This window comes from Schistocerca gregaria, chromosome 3 (genome assembly GCF_023897955.1).
Source record: "Schistocerca gregaria isolate iqSchGreg1 chromosome 3, iqSchGreg1.2, whole genome shotgun sequence".
Classification (NCBI taxonomy): Eukaryota; Metazoa; Arthropoda; class Insecta; order Orthoptera; family Acrididae; genus Schistocerca; species Schistocerca gregaria.
The window spans coordinates 287,403,419-287,424,900 of record NC_064922.1 but is presented as its reverse complement, the minus strand read 5'-3'; the positions used below and the strand labels follow the sequence as shown (position 1 = coordinate 287,424,900).

The 21,482-nt window shown below is 39.6% G+C and overlaps 1 protein-coding gene across 1 annotated transcript in view; it reads left to right on the top strand.

Moving 5' to 3' along the window:
• Positions 1–21,482, top strand: part of LOC126355345 (uncharacterized) — a 708,215-nt gene that overhangs the window by 532,373 nt on the left and 154,360 nt on the right. Inside the window, exons 20-21 of the mRNA XM_050005639.1 lie at positions 8,673–8,867; positions 18,998–19,231. Coding sequence (XP_049861596.1) covers positions 8,673–8,867; positions 18,998–19,231 — 429 coding nt within the window. The remainder of the gene's footprint in view (positions 1–8,672; positions 8,868–18,997; positions 19,232–21,482) is intronic.

Genomic DNA, 21,482 nt, shown 5'->3' with positions numbered 1-21,482 from the left:
AAATTATATAAAACTGATAATTAAATACTACTAGCTTCTTATTTTATTAGTTGTGTCACTTTGATTGCCAGAGTGTGATATACAGACCGAAGTCACAAATGAAAATTTATATCAAAACCAGTGTTCGAACCCGTGTCTCCTGTGCCATCCTGGCACACTGGCTTTCCATAACTGCATGGGTTGTCCTAGCACACCCCCCTCCTCAATTCAAAATCCCACACACACATCAGCCCCATTGGTATTCACCCTACTCTCGAACAGCATTGCAGAGGCTCTCCAATTGTATTGGAACAGAAACTCGGCATCGAAGGACACAAGGGGCCCTGCCTCCAATCCAGTTCTAGATTAATAAACGTAAACAAGGTCTGTAGTAGGCTGTAATGCAATGTTTATTTAATACTGCGACTAGCTTCAAATGTGTTGGAAATCTTATGGGACTTAAATGCTAAACCTACACACTACATAACCTAAATTATCCCAAGGACAAACACACACACACCCATGCCAGGAGGAGCACTCGAACCTCCACCGGGACCAGCCGCACAGTCCATGACTGCAGCGCCTGAGACCACTCTGCTAATCCCGAGCGGCTGCGATTAGCAAATTTCGACCAAGCGCCATTACCAAGCCTATTTGTACCATCTGTATTTCGCGCCATTTTTAAATCACTCTTAATTACAAGTTAAAATACGTGCTTTAATCAGGTGAAACTACGTGGTTTCAGAGACCTTTTCAAGCCTCAAACATCCATGGTGGATACAGTGTTTCGGATACTCCCATTACAAATTTCCAGGACTTGTAGAAGGGAGTGAATACATAATATTTTGAATAGGAAACCATGTCCTGAAATGTCATCCAACGACGCTACAGGGCGCCAAAGTTACAGGCACCGGCACCTGTAAACGTATGTATATGCAGGCCGACTCCATGATGATGTTAGTAACTTGAAAATTTCTAAGGATGATAGAGATATTACAAGGTATGTCCACAAAGTAAGTTCCGTTTGGTTATATAAAACAAACATGTACAGATACAAAAAAATATTTATTGTACAAAAATCTACAACTGTAAAAGTACTTTTCTACATAGCTTCTGAAATTTTGTTTGCTCTTGTCATAGCAAGGCACAGGCTTTTGTTTGCCTTCTTAATAGAAGGTTGCCGCCTGTGTATTCAACCATGTTGTAACATGTTCTCTCGGCTCGTCATCATCGTTGAAGTGTTGACCACCAAGGACAGATTTTAGGTGTAAGAAATGAAAGTCGCTAGCAGCGAGGTCCGGACTGTACGGAGGATGATCAAACACGACCCAGTGAAATTCCCGTAAGAGTCGTTTGGTCACATTCGCCGTGTGAGATCGGGCATTATCGTAGGAAAAAAAAAAAAAAAAAAAAAAAAAAAAACACCATCTTTTGACAGTAATCTTAGGCTCTTGTTCTGTATTGCGCGGCGCAATATCTTAATATATGGATATGGTATCTGTTCTTTCGGACATGTACGAAAGAATAGCTACCATCTCCATATAGTTAAGACTAACCGGCCATTGACCTTCTTCTTCTGTACGGATGCACACGCATAACCCAAACTGTTACGGGAATCGGTAAGATTGTCTGCCGCGAGTAATGAGCGTAGTGGGCAAGAGCACTACGAATGTAGTGTGTGGACATCAAGTTGGGAATGTGGGTCTCACGGGGAGCCTGCAAGGAATAAATCCCCGCTGTCGCACTATCCTGTGTGCCCTCAGTGACTCAGATGCACAGAACGTCTGCCAGGTAAGCAGGAGATCCCGGGTTCGAGTCCCGGTCGGGGTACACATTTCCAACTGTCCCCGTTGATGTATATCAACGCCTATCGACAGCTTAAGGTATTGATTTAATTATCATTTCAACTTCTTAATGGTCTCGCAGTAACCATGTGCGTTGATTGTTTGGTCTCGTGGTAAGAAATCAATTAGCAAAATGCCTTTTATGTCCCGAAAAACGGTGCACATGACTTTTCGAGGTGCCAAGATTTGCTTAGGCTTAACCTTCATTGGGGATGAAGTGTTCCTCCATTTCATTGATTGCCGTTTTGTTTCAGGGGTGTCGTACGATACCCAAGTTTCACCCCCAGTGACTATCCTTCTTCATTGTAGCGTGTCAAAAACTGAAGTGCTCTACCCATCCGTTGTTTTTTGTGCTGTTCAGTAAGAATTTTGAGTACCCAACGTGAGCAAAGTTTTCGAAATTTCGGTTTTTCAGTAACAATTTCATGAACTAGTGATCGTGAGATTTGCGGAACTTCCATAGCAAGGGTACTAAGTGTAAACTTACGGTTGTGCTTAATCTTCTCTTCAATTGTGTGAACCAGTTCATCAGGAACCACAAAAGTGTGTCCGCTTCCTTCTTCATCACGCACATCGTCACGCCCTTCATCGAAAGCGGTTCCAGGCGCTTCAGTCCGGAACCGTGCTGCTGCTACAGTCGCAAGTTCGAATCCTGCCTCGGTGATGTGTGATGTCTTTAGGCTAGTTAAGTTTAAGTAGTTCTCAGTCTAGGGGACTGATGACCTCAGATGTTAAGTCCCATAGTACTTAGAGCCATTTGAACCTTCATCGAACAGTCTGACCCATATTCTAACCATTGAATCACACATAGCATTATGTCCGTAAACCTCGCAAATTTTTTCTCTGCCTCGTGATGACTGGGTGTTGTGTGATGTCCTTAGGTTAGTTAAGTCCCATAGTGCTCAGAGCCATTTGAACAATTTTTTGAACCTCGCAGATTTGCCGATGAATTTCCTTTGCATTTAGAAAACGAATCACAGATCTGATTTCACAAGCGGTGGCATTTTCAATTACAGCTGACATTATAAAGAAGCACTACAAAGCAAACGTCAGCAGCAGCGTTCTGAAAATGGCGTACATGTCTTCTCCTTGAGTCAGAGTAACTGCCGCGCATGCTCGGAACTGCGATCGTAGCGCTGCAGGGGATAGAAATAGAAACGGAACATACTTTGTGGACGACCCACGTATAAATGTATCAATTTGGGGTGAGGATCCCGGTACCAGAAACGAACGATTCAAAATTTATAAGCGAAAACCGTTATGATACCTCTGACAGCGAACTACATGTACCATATACCACTTACTAGAACTGCTGTTGGAAAAAAACTAGAGAAAATGGGCTCCAAAATGTGTACCTTAAGAGCTGTAAGCACTTAATCTACTGTTCATGAAAAGTGCAACACCGAGAGGAAATTACCCGAATAGTACCGCACCTTATGGAAGTGGCCGAGCAGAGCCCTCTCGTGTCGGTTCGACAGTGTCGGTGTTGCGACTAACGTAGTGGATGCAGAACTGTCACACAAGGTGGAAACAATACAGTGAGTGTCAGTGTGCCGCGTCGACGTCAAATTGAGCCGTATTGCCATGCGAGAGAGTTCGAAGCGGAAGAATGGTCGGTCTCCAAGAAACTGCGTTGTCATACCGCGACATTTCGGCTCGCACAGGGTATGCTGCTACGACAGTGATGTGGGTGTGGAAGCGGTGGATAGAGGAAGGTCGAGCGGGAACTGGACCACGGAACATGACCACAGCACGGAATGTCCGCCATCTTGTCCGCATGACCATTACGGACCGTACAACGTCGTCCACAATGTTGTCTCGTCGCTGGGGCACTGCAACAGGTGTGAACTTGTCTGCATCGACGGTTCGTCACCGTCTGCTGCAGGTTGGACTGGTTGCACGCATCCCATTGCGTCGGCTTCCATTGTCCAGAAACCACAAGCTCCTCCGACTACAGTGGGCACGTGAACAGCCCCACTGAGTGCATAGGGGCAAAATGTAATCCTTTCCAATGAGTTCCGCTTCCATGTGTCCTACAGAGATCGCCGCATACGTGTCCGGCGGTACCGTGGTGAGCGCAACCTGGAGGGCTGCATTGTAGAGCGGCATAGCGGACAAACAACAGGTATGATAGTTTGGGGCGCCATTGGTTCCAACAACCGAACTCGCCTCGTACATATTGCGGGCGTTTTGAACAGCAACCGGTACCTAACGGAGGTTTTGGACCCTGAGGTACTTCCCCTGCTTCAGGCATTTCCACAGGCCACATTTCAACAGGACAATGCTAGGCCACTTCTTCGAAGAGCGACAGGTACCATTACTTCCCTAGCCTGCATGTTCGCCAGACATGTCGCCCATCGAAGATGTCTCGAATATGGTTAGTCGGCACCTGGTGCGTCACGGTCCTGCAGTAACTGGTGTCACCGATTTGTGAGCTCGGATACAAACTGCGTGGAGGGAAATCCGTCACGAAAGTATTCAGAACCTTATTGATTCAATACCACAGCATATAGCAGCTCTAATTGCAACGCATGGTGCCCACATGACTTACTGAGTTGTAGGGCTCAAAGAACATGCAGACTTGAAAAGGTAACCATTTGTTACTTCTCATCTACCTGACCTGTGGTATTAAATTAACTGAACTCATGGGTTTCCTTCTTGGTACTGCAATTTTCACAAACGGTAGTGTACGAGGGGTGATTGAAAATTCCATGCAAAGTCTAGGAGATGACACCACCGGCGCGTATCGAGGTCATGTTTAGTTAGTAGCATCTTTGGAAAAAACGTACACCAAATTTCACCCATGTTGGTCTATTTCTTTGTGTTTGGCATTCGCGTGAATCAAGGAAGTCGAGTGATTGTCAAAAAATGGACGAAGAAGAATTTCGTGTGGTGATTAAACATTACTTTATGACAGGAAAAACGTCTCAGGAGACTAAAGAGAAGCTTGATAAACATTACGGTTACTCTGCACCTTCGATTATAAGAGTTTATAAGTGGTTTCAAAATTTTCTGAGTGGCCATATGGGCACAAGTGATGCTCTACGTTCGGGGCACCCAGTGAAGGTTACGACTCCATAAAACATTGATAAAATCCATGATATGATGATGGATGACAGAAGGGTTAAGGTGCATGAGGTTGCTAGGGCTGTCAGCATCTCGAATGAACGGGCACATAATATTTTGCATAAAAATTTGGACATGAGAAAGCTATCCGCAATATGGGTTCCGCGATTGCTCACGCTTGACCAAAAACGTAATCGTGCGAAGTGCTGCAAGGGTGGTTTGCAGCTCTTCAGGAAGAATCTGCAGGACTTAAAGCGTCATTTCGTCACTGTGGATGAAACATGGATACATTACTATATTCCTGAGACCAAACAACATTCTAAATAATTGGTTACCAAGGGAGAATATGCACCAAAAAAGGAGAAGATCATACCTTCGGCCGGAAAGTTTATGGCGACTGTCTTTTGGGATTCGCAAGGGATAATCCTCATCGACTATCTAGAAAAGGGAAAATCTATACAGGTGCATATTATTCATCGTTATTGGGCCGTTTGAAAACCGAGCTGCAAGAAAGACGCTGGCGATTGGACCGCAAATAGGTCCTTTTCCATCACGACAATGCACCAGCACACACCTCAACAGTTGTGGTCGCAAAATTAATGGAAATAGGTTTCGAACAAGTTTCACATCCCACCTATTCTCCAGACTTGGCTCCCTCAGACTACTATTTGTTCCCCAATTGGAAGAAATGGTTGGCGGGACAAAGATTTTATTCATACGAGGAAGTGATTGCAGCGCCTTATAGCTATTTTGCGGACTTGGACAATTCCTAATACTTGGAAGGGATCAACAAATTAGAACAGAGTTGGGCGAAGTCGAAAAATAAAAAAGGTTTACCCCAAACACGTAAGTAGTTTTTAGTTTTCCACGGTCTTTTCAAACGCCCCTCGTATTAGAGAAGATATTGAATATATTAAAGATGAACAAGTGCATTTTAGAACCCATGGTTAACAGACATTTTTTCTTGTTTTAGTGCACATTCTGAATGTTGCTTAACCTACAATCTTAACAAAAACACTACCGGAACCTGTATTCTGATGTCAGAAGTATTAGAACCGTTTTCGATAATAACTTTGAAGTCTTTCGTTTCTGGTACAAGGGCCCATACTTCAAACTGATACATTTATCCTTCTCCACACTCTTGAAAGTCACCCTGTTTGTACATATACTTACAGCCACCGGCGCCTATAATTTTAACGCTCTGCAGCGCTTTTGGAAGACGTTTCCGGAGAAAGGTTCGCATTCAGAACATTATGCGCTCACTCCCCTCTACAAGTCCTAAAGTTTGTTGCAGAATTTTCCGAACACCCTGTATATGAGGACTGAAGTGAACTGAGACGTGATTGAGGAGGGAGGCGTACCAGGAAAGTCCACGCAATTCGGCAAAGCTTCTGTTCCAGTGTGGTGTAATGGTTAGCGCTCCTTCTTGGTAAGCAGGAAACCCAGGTTCGAATCTCGGCATTGGAACAAATTTTCACTCATTGTTTCAGTCTCCATATATAGGGTGGTCCATTGATAGTGACCGGGCCAAATATCTCACGAAATAAGCATCAAACAAAAAAACTACAAAGAACGAAACCCGTCTAGCTTGAAGGGGGAAACCAGATGGCGTTATGGTTGGCCCGCTAGATGGCGCTGCCGAAGGTCAAACGGATGTTAACTGCGTCTTTTTTTTAAATAGGAACCCCCATTTTCTATTACATATTCGTGTAATACGTAAAGAAATATGAATGTTTTAATTGGACCACTTTTTTCGCTTTGTGATGGATGGCGCTGTAATAGTCGCAAAGGTGTAAGTACGTGGTATCACTTATCATTCCGCCAGTGCGGACGGTATTTGCTTCGTGATACATTACCCGTGTTAAAATGGACCGTTTACCAATTGCGGGAAAGGTCGATATGGTGTTGATGTTTGGCTATTGTGATCAAAATGTCCAACGGGCATCATTCAAGTGTCCGGACCGTTCGCCGGATATTTACGTTATTTAAGGAAACAGGAAGTGTTCAGCCATATCTGAAACGTCAACCAGGACCTGAAACAAATGATGATGCCCAAGTAGATGTTTTAGCTGCTGTCGCGGTTAATCCGTACATCAGTAGCAAACAAACTGCGCGAGAATCGTGAATCTCAAAAACGTCGGTGTTGAGAATGCTACATCAACATCGATTACACCCGTACCATATTTCTATGGAGCAGGAATTGCATGGCGACGACTTTGAACGTCGTGTACAGTTCTACCACTGGGCACGAGAGAAATTACGGGACGATGACAGATTTTTCGCACGCCTTCTATTTAGCTACAAAGCGTCATTCACCACAGCGGTAACGTGAACCGGCATAATATGCACTGTTGGGCAACGGAAAATCCACGATGGCTGCGACAAGTGGAACATCAGCGACCTTGGCGGGTTAATGTACGGTGCGGCTTTATGGGAGGAAGGATAATTGGCCCCTATTTTATCGATGACAATCTAAATGGTGCAATGTATGCTGATTTCCTACGTAATTTTCTACCGATGTTACTACAGGATGTTTCACTGAATGACATAATGGCGATGTATTGTCAACATGATGGATGTCCGGCACATAGTTCGCGTGAGGTTGAAACGGTATTGAATAGCGTATTTCGTGACAGGTAGATTGGTCGTCGAAGCATGGCCCGCACGTTCACCGGATCTGACGTCCCCAGCTTTCTTTCTGTGGGGAAAGCTGAATAACATTTGCTATCGTGATCCACCGGCAACGCCTGACAACATGCGTCAGCACAGTGTAAATGCATGTGTGAACAATACGGAAGGGGAACTACTCGGTGTTGAGAGGAATGTCGTTACTCGCATTGCCAAATGCATTGAGATTTACCGACATCGCCGGCCAGGGTGGCCGAGCGGTTCTAGGCGCTACAGTCTGGAACCGCGTGACCACTACGGTCGCAGGTTCGAATCCTGCCTCGGGCATTGATGTGTGTGATGTCCTTAGGTTAGTTAGGTTTAAGTAGGTCTGTTCTATGGGACTGATGACCTCAGTTGTTGAGTCCCATAGTGCTCAGAGCTATTGTTTTGACCATTTATTGTTAGGGGGGGGGGGGGGGTTGTTGGAATGTTTAAGGAGGGCTAAACACCATTTATTGTATTAATGTGGTATTTACAGGTAATCGCGCTATAACAGAATGCGTCCTCAGAAATGATAAGTTCACAAAGGTACATGTATCACACTGGAACAACCGAAATAAAAGGTTCAAATACGTTCTGTATTTTAATTTAAGAAAACCTACCTGTTAGCAACTGTTCTTCTAAAATTGTGAGCCATATGTTTGTGACTATTACAGCGCCATCTGTCACAAAGCGAAAAAAGTGGTCCAACTAAAACATTCATATTTATTTACGTACTACACGAATATGTAATAAAAATGGGGGTTCCTATTTAAAACAACGCAGTTGATATCCGTTTGACCTATGGCAGCGCCATCTAGCGGGCCAACCATAGCGCCCCCTTCAAGCTGGACAAGTTTTGTTCTTTGTAGTTTTTTTTCGTTTGACGTTTATTTTGTGAGATATTTGGCCCGGTCATGATCAATGGACCACCCTGTGTACATCATACATACATGTTTGAGAATTGAATAGGTCTCTGGAACCGCATAGTTTCATGTGTGTATGTACGCTGTATGTGTGTTTGCCTTACTGAACGGAGTGAACTGTTTTGTACAGTATGTCTTCTTACGTAGCTCAGCTGCGCCTTGTGGAGCGGACGCCGGTGGTGTACGGCTGGGTGCGCGCGTGTTGCAGGGCAGAGGTGCGAGCGGCGGATGATGCACATCCCGTTCAAGCCGCTGTCGGAGCGGATGCTGCAGGAGCCGTTCTGGCTGGGGCTGATCACGGTGACGGTGGTCCTGCTGCTGATCGGGCTGGTGTGGTGCGCCAAGCGGCACTTCCCGGAGAAGCTGGAGAAGCTGCTGGCCGAGGAGGCCGACCGCAGTCGCAGTAAGCTCAACATGACTCCCCGCTCGCTCGCATTCGGACATGCACGCTACCGCTGCACGGACTCTGTCGATGGAATGACCGTTTTCAGTGTTGCAAGATAGTGGTCCCCACACACACTCACTCACTCACTCTCTCAGCCTCTACTCTTTCAAACTTTAAGTTTCGTGTGCAGTTCTGTGTGGCCGAGAACCGGCGCCAAACTTTATGTCATAATTGTACAGACTATACCTCTGACGATATTCTGTACTGTCATACGTTACGCCATTTCTCTCAGATGAAATGCATGCTAATGATATGCTAACTGAAAACCAGAGACTACCTGTCTGTAGTTGTATATCTTTCGAGCCAGAAAGATAATACACACTATCTTGTAAATTTACGAGTGCATTTTTTATGTAGCTTTTATATGTTTCTTGAGCAGCTCTTTCTATTTATTTTCTGTCATCTCTTTGTAAAATTGTTGGTCAACTGGGTTTAGTTTACTTCTGTATTATTTTTCTTGTAACGCATATTCAGTAAGTTTTAAATTTCATATCGTAATAACAATATAATAATATAGATTGTAATTCATCAATACAGAGTAATGACAAAAAACGTTCTCCTCCTTCAGGATTTCAAAGAAAATTCAACTTAGCTTATTTTGTGGTTATGTAATTAAGAGCTCGATATTTTCTGAGATATAAATGTTGACACAGAGCTTCAGATACATTTACTTCGTGATATGACGTCTCTTTCAATGACTGTGTTTGACGTCTGCCTTGGAAAAATTGTGTTTTACAGTGCAGCTAACTATCAGACGTATATAGTGTAAAGCACTGTGTGCAACAAAAATGGTGCAGAAGCTGTACTCTATGATATCCTGAAGGATCAAAGCTAGGTTGATTTATGTCGCTGTCATCTAATGTAGGTAAGAGAAGATAATAGTATTTTGTGTACCTACTGGAGGCACTTTGTACAGGTAAATAATTTCTGCCATAATATCGCATCGCTTTCCTATGTAAATCAAGTGTAGCGAAATCATATGTAAAACTTATTTTTCATTGATTGTCTAATAAAGAATTTTCGACTAGTTTTTTGCTACAAATATAATGCACTTTCATTTTTACCCATTTCCCCTCACACCTAATTTTATTTTATTTTTCATGCACCAATGCAAATTGTTGGAATGCCTTGTGTTTCATACTTCAGTAAAATTTACTTCACAACCTCTTGCTTGATATCTTTTGCAGCGACCGGTGTGCCAAATTATCTAAGAAATAAGCTAGCATTTTGCACATTTTGTTGAACCTAATTTTATATTTGTAATAAATCCAGTTTTATTTTCAGCATTCTCAGTAAGAGCACCAATACACCACCTTGGATGTACATGTAATACCCATTTCAGCTACAGTAGTAGTGTTCTTAAACTATCAAATGCAAATTTTCTGGTGAACTTAAACATAGCTGTACTTGAAAAACACATTTAATGATATGATATCAAGGTGATAAAGACAGTTAATACTAAGTAAATACATTTATGATAGTGTTTGCTACTATCAGTAACTTACACATGGTACCTTGTTATTATATATGGTATGAAATATCGTATACTTTAAACTAACATTTTTCACCATTTTAGTTTATTATTTAATAAATTTTTGTTGCTATTCTAGAATTAGACATTCACTACATACACAAATTCATTTGTTTTGAACACTGATCTGAGATTTTTTATACTCTGTATATTACTATAAAGCAGAACTGCTTGATAGAGGATTAAAGATTAAAAAAAGGAATCATGGACTTGGGAAATGCAGTTTTTTAAGAGAACAACAAAGCAGAAAAGAATGATTTACATCATTCAATAATTAAAGTTTTTTTACTCTTCTCCAAAAAAATAATTAACTTTGAAAACTGCTTATCCATTTCACTAAACAAGAGTTTTTCAGGTCCAAGGAGTCATAATTAATTGAAGTACAGTTATAGAATTATTCTATGTTATAATTAACAATTTTAAAACCAGAAACTGTTGAGTGATGTAGGTTCTCAATCACAGAATAGTTGATGAAACTTCTAGCATTAACAAAGTATTGAAGATAATAATCAAGTATCATGTACCATCGCTTTCTTAAGTACAGTGGCTTCATACAGTCTTTTCATCTATCAAACATGCGACTGAATTTCAATCCACAAGTTCAGTTCTGATTTTTAGTACTTGTGGTATCATAAACTTGTCTGCAAGATTCTCAGATACACAGCTAAATTGTTCCAGTAACAGGCGAAAACACTGTCCTTGTGTAAATGAGGCACAATGAATTCCTAATTGCAATATATTTTAATTTGACTCATCTGCTCTGAGTTAGTATTGCTGCCATGTGTACTGGCCTCTGAGATATGCATTCTGAGTCCTTGGAGGCCATCATCAGCTCTAGTCAGTACATATTTCAAAAAATTGCTACAGATAATTGAAGTGTCTATACTTTTGTAAATTGATTAGAGTTAGGTACTTTCAGCACTTATTATAAGTAGATAAGTCGCTCAGTCAAAAATTAATTTATTCCATTTAAGTGAAGTTCAGCTATCTGGTTCGTAAGTTTCAAATTTTGACTCAAACGAGTACTTAACTAAGTGCAAAGAATTTGCCCCTACATCTGTATTCATTTCTGCAGAGCTATTATGTCGGTATTTTAAACTTTTTGTGATATATTAAGAATGACATTATGTGGGATACCCAGTTAAATAGAAATGGACCCAGTATTGATCCCTGTGGAACACCAGCAGTGCTGTGTCTGCTGTCTACATATTTTCATTCATTGTGCATGATCTGTGTGTGACAGTTAGTAATTAATAACTGCATAAAAACTTGTGCCCTCTGTTCAGTTCCCTTACATATAACCGAAAAATTAAAAAAATTATTTCGTCAAATTAGATTAATAAATCTGGCAAATTTTTACAAAACAGCAAGAAACTCTGACAAGTGTTATGATTATTGGTAAGCATACTTGAACTGATAAAGCATTCAGCTCATGCCACACTTTTCATAGAAATGACTAGTGCTGAGTATCTTGAAGTAATAAAATATTTTCATTTTAAACAAGTTAACTACAGTCCATATGCACATCAGGATTTGGGAGGTTGAGAAGGGGGGGGGGACTGAAACACCATTACAGATTGCTATTGTAGAAAAATTAATTTAAATGTTGTTCTATGAGCATTGCTGAGTTGGCTACAGATGGCCAGTTGTTTCTTTTAAAGAAATGATGACAGAGCTGCTATTCATTAGTATAGCTTTGACAAATTCCAGACAAAAAACATTCAAGGAAGGACACTTTTAAAACATGTATGGAAAAACTCAAAGATAAGAGATGTGCTTCTAGCCTCGTTACGAGACTGTAGACGAAATTTCGACCACTTTGATCCCTGGATCCAAACCTATAGTCAAAATGAATTATGAAGTGTGATTGTATATACCATAGAGTGACTGGTATGAAGTACTTGAACCTGCTCACATATGAGCCCTTACTATTGCAAATGTGTGTAAAATGGATCTCAATATGCCCTGTTGCATACAATGGGCCTCTCTTTCTTAACGTCAAATTATTACATGTACAGAAGAAACTTCAATTGAATAAGAGGTCTTTTGTGCTACAATGCAGTATTATTTGAAATTAGTGTTTATTATCTCGAGAAACAAAGATATCAGAATGCCTCTGCATTAATTCATCAAACTAAATGTATATCACTCTGAGAAATATTATTTTGGTTTTGTAACAAAATTACGTTGCATATTAAATTTTTTTACCACACTTCGCAGTTAACCCTTGTAATCGAACAGTAGTGATATCTAACCACAATTCTGTAGATGTAGATTAAAGTTATACTTTTTATAGGACTGCAAAGCTGTTATGTAAGTCTGTATATCTGTTTGACACACTAATCTCTAAAACTAGTAGATCATTTTATGGGGTTGAGCGTAGCTTGGAGCAATGTATACTCTTCGTTTATTAGAATCGGATTACGGGAAAAAAATTGTAATTACAACTGTTATCTAAAACAGTCGTATCTATCTTTCTTTCTGTTTAAACTCATTAATCTCTGTAACTACTAACGAAATTTGATGGGGTTTTCACATATAACATGAGCATAGAGTGAGGCAATATACAGGCTTAATTTCATGAAAATCAGAACCTGGAATAAAAAATATACCATAATATAAAATTTTATCGGAAATAGTCACGTCTGTCTGTCTGAACACACTTATTTCCAAAACTACGAGACGAATTCTTGCGGAATTTTCTAACGTAAATTGAGAGTAGCTTGTGGCCACATTCAGGCTTTACTACATCAAAAGCGGAACACAGAAAAATATCGTAATTTAAAGTTATATTAAAATTGTGTGTTCATCATGACGTAGTACGCTAAGAATCAACAGATGACGATGTTAGTTTTTTTTTAGCTCTGTGACAGATGTAATTTCTGAAGTTTATGCACTGCCATTTTATCTTTACAAATACATACTGACATTGAATTTACTTCCCTATGATAATGGGATTTACAGATTTTGCTTTACGTATTACAATACTTAGTGTTGCTAACTCCTTTCGAGAGGTTTAATTCCTCTTCTTTGCAGGAAAAACGCATTTATTCAGTTTGCTTTGAGATTTCGGTTTCCAAAAAATTATATTTTTATATCGTTTTATTTGAGTGCATCAGAACATATAAAAGATTGAGGCTTTTGCGTTCTGAAGAATCCAACGGACATCATGAGATGAAAACTGCTGTGAGTTAGAACGTCAAGCGTTAACACCTTGTTTGAAATGCTTTCCAAATGTGAGGCGTGATGTAACTCTAATGGATAATGTCATGCATTATCTCTATCCTCAGAACCCTTTACTCACACAGAAAACCACTAAAGTTCTCAACGTTTTTTCACAACTGCATCACTGCCTCTCCCATTTTAATGAACCAAACAAGCTCTTCATTCACCTCCTCACTCATACTACTTCAAACATTGTATACAAAAGAGCTTTATCAATGAAAAATAAATTTCATTTGCACAAAGTCTTTCACACAGCTATATAAATTCGCTGGCAATTCCAAGTTTTTCAGGTAATCATTAATAAGTCTTAAAATAGTAGAAGCAAGTTGTCTCCATCTCAACAGTTTTCTGAGGCTCAATGTCATAATTTTAATGTCATTGTCATGCCATGGAATGTCACAGTTCTTCTTTCTAATCGTATCTCACAGAAAGTTCGTGATTAGCCCATCTTCCATCTGCAAATTACGAGATATTATGTTTCCTCTCATGGAGACGCAATGTACTCGAAATCTGTCTGCCATCTCCCTTGGAAGATTATGATATGTACTGATTATTGTTTATGTAATCACTTCCCAAATTAATACATTTGCCTCAATTTTTTTCTGTTCACCTTAATGTCTAGTTGTGCAGTGGTAACAACCTCTCATTAAATTACCGATTGTAAGTAGATGCAGACAGTTTCCATACTGAATCAACAGCAGACTGGACAAATTTGATTTATTACTGGTGTGCCACCGAGTTCAATGATTGGTCTGTTTTCATTCCTGTTATGTGTAAATGTGTGTTGAACTAGTTATGCATGCCTATGATATAAGAACTATTACAACTAAATATAGCTGAGATATGTGAATATGATTAAAGGCAAGCTATTTTTTAACATTATTAATACATCCATGCCAAATGGGCCTCTTATTTTATCCACTTCTCCTGCAAGAATTTCGCATGTTTCAAGTAATATATGTGTCAAATGACCATTCCATATTACATTTGTTTGATCACTGAAATTATGGTTATAAGAAAATGAGTTGTTCTAGGTTCTTTGAAATGGATACCATACTTGATAATTTACTCCCAGAAAAGGAAATAAATATCTCATATATGAGTAAACATAATAATAATTACGACTGATAACATAATTTACAAAGAACTTACAATGTTTTGTGTCGTCTATATCATGTGTTAATGTATTCTTCAAATATAGTTACATATCCTATGATGCAAGAAACTATGCAAATAAATGTAGCTGAGATATGTGTGTGTACTTATATGACCAATATGACATAAAAATTGTACTATGTTAACCTCTTACAGTAAATTCATCAGGCGTTTGTTGCAATATCTGTCAGTAAAATGTTTGTAATGAAGCGTTTCACAGAAGTAACTGGAACAGTGGTGATAACAAAAACCAAGGTATGAGTCTCTGCTTCATTAAGTGCTGCTGATAATGGAAGGAAGTGAAACTGCTTTGTGCCTACGAGAAAGGCACTCACATTTACTGCCAGTTTTTGTGAAATAAATTTAAATAAACCTTTAATGAATGTTATATCACCATATCTCTCTGACCAAGAGCTATAAAATGCCATTTCTAAAAAAATGCCATTTCTAAAAGAAATGCTGTTGGCTCTGTATGTGAGTAACGATACAGTAAATCAATTGCTTCATTGTGTATTGTCAACTACTTGCCACTTCACCTATTAAGAGTTATCAGAAACCTTGTTTTAATATCATCAAACGTTTTTGAATTTTTTCTGGACATATGAGATGCAAGAAGAATGAAACTAGACCTACTAATCCCTACGACATGCCAGTAGTAATTTGTCCCCAATCTGATGATACTTTTTTAATGTGTATTAACAGAAAATTTTTACAACAATAGGGGGAAAGTGAGAAATAAAAACGCATTTATCTGTCTGTGATAGTCAGGCCCAGCACTCAAAAATCACAAGTATCAAGCATGAGTTACAGTAATCATACTGTGGTATTGTAGTGTGGTCAACGTGAATTTCTGTAAGGAATCCACCAGCACTGCAGTACCTTCGAGTCATTTGTGTTTACTTTTAAGATACTAAGTTGAGTACTCGTTTGTATGTTTGCCTCAGTGGGTTACTGACAGTGCTGTAGCGTCATTGCCCATTTGGCTTAAGTCATAGGCAAGTAAGGGAGCATTGTATCCATTTCATCATCCCGAAAAACACTGTGATCTGCTAATCAATCTCAAAGTTACACCTCTTACTTTTTTGCTAAATAAATTTATCGATCTACATCTTCCACAAATTAATATTTTTGTACAGTAAATCTTGGTTACGATTTTGTTTCATCACAAATGCCGTCTTCTCCAGTTTTTTACATTTATTATTTCTGGACGTTTGTACTGGCATAATTCATATCAGACCACCGAGTAATTTCAGTCCATGTATTTTTGTTTTTACTGACCATAATATATGTCCTGTATGTATTAACAAAGAGAATGGAGTTTATGAAGCAGACTATACTTCTTCAGTGTGTGACAATCTGTAAAATATTGAGGAAACGTTCTGTCTCGGATTCCAAACAAATATTTTAATATAAATTTTCACATTATAGTTGTATCTTGTCTGTACTACTTGCGATGTTTTTTATCCTATTTCTACCTTCTCTGCTGTTTGGACTTCTCTCTGAAAATCGTTTTCCTGCACCTTGTTTCATCAGAGCAGTATCACTGGTAGACACAAAACAGAAAATAACTTGTACAAACGAAACAGCCTTCTTTTTTTATTTTGCTCATTTCATCATGTTTCTCGCCCATCAACCATCCGCCCCCTGTGCCTCAAACATGTTGTGATTTTTGAGTGCTGGACCTGACTATCAGACACAGATAAATGTTTTTGTATTTCTCACTTCTCCATAAAGTTGTAAAAAAATGAAAAAGAATGGTGTAGCAATTCTGTTTATAGGGCACCTTTTAATACTTCATTTAATGTGGCAAGGTTTTGGTACACAGTACTGAGTAGTGGTACCTAGCTGCCATGCAATTACAGATCATCTTGTGTCATACAGAGCATCAGCCTACATTACCTTACTCGAATCAGATATCAAGAACCCCAAACATAGATGTTTCTAGAGTGTGAAAAGTCTTCACGCATGTCTTTTTTTTTTAAATACAGAACAACGTGATTATTTAATTTTATGAAATATCACAGTGTTACACTGCTAATGTTAATTATTCTAAAACTGAATACACTAATTTCCACAGCCACTGTGGAGACACTATTCAATAGTGTAGAAGGTATTACCTAATGAGAAGTTCTTTAGTCCACTCTTGAGCTCCACTTTGTTACCTACATGACATTTAATATGGTGTGAAAGATTGTTGACTGTACATGCAGTCATGCATATGACACCTTCATGTGTTAATTTTAAAACTTCTAATTCTATATAATTCTTGCTTTTGGTTCTAGTATTATAGTCACATTTTGCACTTTTTATGAGAACATCAGTGAACATATGTACTGTGAAAGAGTTGATAAAATAAAAAGCTGGAAATAGGTAATTTGTGGTACGTTTCCTATGGGACCAAACTGCTGAGGTCATCGGTCCCTAGGCTTACACACTACTTAATTTAACTTAAACTAACTTACGCTAAGGACAACGCACAGATCCATGCCTGAGGGAGGACTCAAACCTACGACTGGGGGCACCGCGTGAACCATCACAAGGCACCCCAGATGGCGCGACTAGCCCGCATGTCACAAAGCTGGAAAAATCATTCTCGGTTTTCCTACCCCCTCAGAGTTGCTTGTAAAATCAGTCTTTCAGCGACTTCCTGTGCCAACATCGTCAAAATTTTGTCGCCATAAAATGCAGCAACAACTTTAACTGGGACAGTGGATGTACCCTTTTGGGAGCTTGATTCTGAAGAGCTGCAGATACTGGAAGGCTGCAGGTAAATAAACTGAGTTATATATCATCTAACAGAATCAGCAACGCTACTGATCTTCCTCCATCACAGATATCAATTTTTGCTATCATATGGAGGTTCCGTGACTTTTTAAAGTCTCCTTCACGTAATTCGCCCAACCACATAACAAACTGCTGCACAGCCTGTTAGTTGTCCTACCACAGTTAACTTCTGAGGGCAACGACAGATGAAGTCGTTGGAAGCATGACAGAATAAACAAACGTAACTCTGCTAGAAATAGCGAGAAACATTTAACCAAGAATGTCGCCATCAAAACTACCTTCTAATAAAATACGAAGTTTTTTTTATTTTGAAGTTCAAAGTTCAGATGTAAGTCTTACGAAAATCGTAATGCAATTTTTCCAATTTATGTCCATCTTCCTGTAATAGTAAAAACTGGGCTCAAACTCCTCTTTGTATTCCATTCTTTGAATTGGACGCGTACTGGCTGTCCCTCCTTAGACTAGTCAGGTGAATTTTCTCTGGCGTTTCGGCAGATATTTGCAATTTCGTTTTTGGGATGCAGCTGGAGTCAGCACAAACAAATACTGGACAGCACGTCTCTCTTTCGAAACCCAATGTCGATAGAAACCACCGGTTAGTTCCCCATTTCAAATCAATATATTTTGAAGTGGAATTTTACGGGCCCAGATTAGTCTAAAGTGCGATATTCGTTTTAGCAATAAGTATTAACAGGGACAGTACAACTTAAAAAACAAACAGTATTCCAGCATCGAGGGCACCACCCAGGCTCACAATGACTGCTACCACCATGCAGCAGTGCTATTCAGTCGCTGCTGGAGTTCTGGTTATTCTACGTATTTTACATTCCTTGTTAATACATACTGTTAAAACAAAATTGCACGAGACTAATTTGGAACCAGCCAATCGAATGCACAATAACATTCCACTTTAAACATTATCTTGTTTTTAACGGGAGAATCGACGCTTTCTGTCGACCCTGTGACCCACATGAAACATGTAATCAGCAGCATTTGTTTGGGCTGACTCCAGCTACACATTGCAGGAACTAAATTATAAATATCTTCCAAAACACCTGAGAAAAGGCGCCTCTGTGTATGAGCTCAGTAATTATATGAAATTGAGTTCATGTGTGGAGAGTCCTTGAAAATTTTAATGATTACGATTTGCCATATACCATTTTTTATTTTTCCAAAATTAGCATTATTGCGGACAAATAACTACTGGTATTCCTCAGGGATCGATATATGGCCCACTTTTATTACTTTCGTACTTGAATATTACGCCCTCTGCCACAACAGGCCATATAGGACTGTGTGGTGCTCCGTAAGCAGCTTAAATGTGAAGGCAATTTGTGGCGCTGCGGCGCAGAGCGAGCGCTCCCGTGCAAGTGTGGGCGTGTGGTGTTCGCAGGTGTGCACTCGCGGCCGCCGTCGGTGCGTGACCATCTGGCGGGAGCCGGCGCCGCCGCCGTCGTCGTGGTGCCGAGCCCACAGCCCGGCTGCCCTCGCTCCCTGCTAGGCCGCCTGGGTATCCGCAAACCTTCGCTCCTAAGCCTCACCAGCCCACACGGCTACAACAGTCACCCATCTGCTGCCACAGCAAGAACCTTTAGTTTGGACGATTTGCTTAAACCACCACCCAGAAGTAAGGCGTCCGCTGGAGAAACACTCTCTCACTCTATCTCTCTCTCTCGTGTCGTTCGTGTCTGCACTCGCAACATGCTCGTGTCTGCCCCCTGTTGTTGTTGCTGTTACTGTTGTTGTTATTGCCTTCTGTTTATTTACTGCTCTTCTGTCCAGGCACTGCACGAGTGTCTCTTGTGCACTCCTCAGTTTTATTTGGTGTGTGTCTCCCGCCTCCAGGGAAATGCGTGGGGTGCCTCTGCTTCACTGTGGAAGAACCCACCAGTGTCTTCCACTCACATCAGCTTGTCCGAAGCCGCCGTACCAGCCATCTGCACATAGACCGTGCCTGAATGGAATCCCAGTCTCCCTTCATTGTTCTTGAGCACATCGTTACTGAATTCTGCTTTTGTTTGACAGTTGTGTATGCCTATTGTAAACGGTGTTTGCAAAAAGTTTCAGTTTTATTATGTCTACCACGTACCTTTTCTAACCCAGCTTCTTCTTCCTGTGCATGTTTCTGTCTGGACAGTGGAGTAAACGTAATTTTGACTCATTCTGTAAATACTTGAGAATTGCCTTTCAAAAACAAACCCATTGACAATTGGTAAAAATTGCGCCACAGACGTATTTAAGCAAATCTAATAGTGAAATATGTATATTATAATCATTCCCCTCCGTTGCATATTAGACCCTATAACAGACTTCCTTTTAATTTTTGTGCTTGTAAGTTAACGTCTGCTTTCAATGTTGGAATGATCTGGTAACATTTTTGTTTGCTATTGATGTTTTCCTGTGCGCCACTCACATTTTTGAACCATGAGTGACCTGCAAATCAAACTGAATGTTTCATTAGATGCAGACTTTATCTCATTATTACTGAACATTGACAAAGCATTAGTATCTAATTCTTCATTTAACTCAAATAATTTCTTCTTTCCCTCTCTTCTCGCTCTTAAAATGACTCTCTTATACAAAAAAACTCTACAATAAAACTTTGTTACGTAAATAGAGTTAAATACATAGTTAAGATAAAAATACTGTATCACTGAAGAGATGTCAACTCGATCAGAACTCATATTTATTCTGAAATTCAAATTTAAGATCCTTCCTATGTGAAGGCCTTCAGAAACGATGGTACTTTATAAGTTAATAATTCTAATTCAACAAAAAATAGAAGACGTTAAGAAGCATTAATAGTTGATATTTAAATATCTTTGTGGCAACAGAATCATTTGTTGCAGTTTTTAATTATAGCACCAGATCTTATAAAAATATTTAAAAAGTTATTCCCTCTAAATAATGACAATCTCAAACCGTCAGTAAAAAAATGAGATAAATTTCTGCATATATGTAACATTCAATAACCTGTCACATATATATTTACTGTATGCTATGAACGCTTTTCCCATATCAGTAGATTGTGACTACCTTGGCCTTGTGTGTTGGGTGTTATGTGCACAGTAGATATACTAGCTATTGCTGTTATATTGTTATTCTGTTTAGTGTGTTTTGTGACTACTCACTACTCATGATGTCTTTGTCAGCACCCATAAACTAGTCACTTCAGAAGTGAAGTGAAATGACACATTTGATGGGGCAAACTCATTTATGTATGTCGGTACTTCGCAATTTACTTTGCATGGTGCCTGAATACAACAGAAAAAAAAGGAAATGAGCAGATTCAGAGTTATTTCCTCCTTTAAAGCCAAGAGTTCATAATTTGTCCTACCCACAGCAACCATCACTGGCTGATGTATTTTGATGTTACATATTGTCAAATAGGGAAATGGTGGGATGAAGTAAATGAAAAATGTAGGCACTTAATCCAAAGATGAATAAAAATGATCAACAAGGAAAATATGTACAGGAACATTAGCAAATGATTAATATGAAATTAAGTAGAAATCAGTATCTTAAATAAGGAGCAGAGAAGAACCAGAAAGAATGGACAGAAAGAATAGAATTAGCAATGAGATATTATTAAATTTCAGAGTATTTTGGTGGGAACCATTTCAGCCAATATCTTCAATATTGCAATTAATGACTCATTAGATAGGCATGATGTGTATCACAACATGAGATGTTTAAGAAGAAACTTAATTGATAAAGTTTCATCATTTATTATTTGAAATTATTCTGTTGACCATACTTAAATGATGTCTCCATGTTTGCCTTGATTGCAGTCAATATCTGAATCAACAAGTTTTCCTCTCAGACAGCTTTAACTGAGCTTATATACTTCACATTTGTTTACCTATATGTCTCTCTCA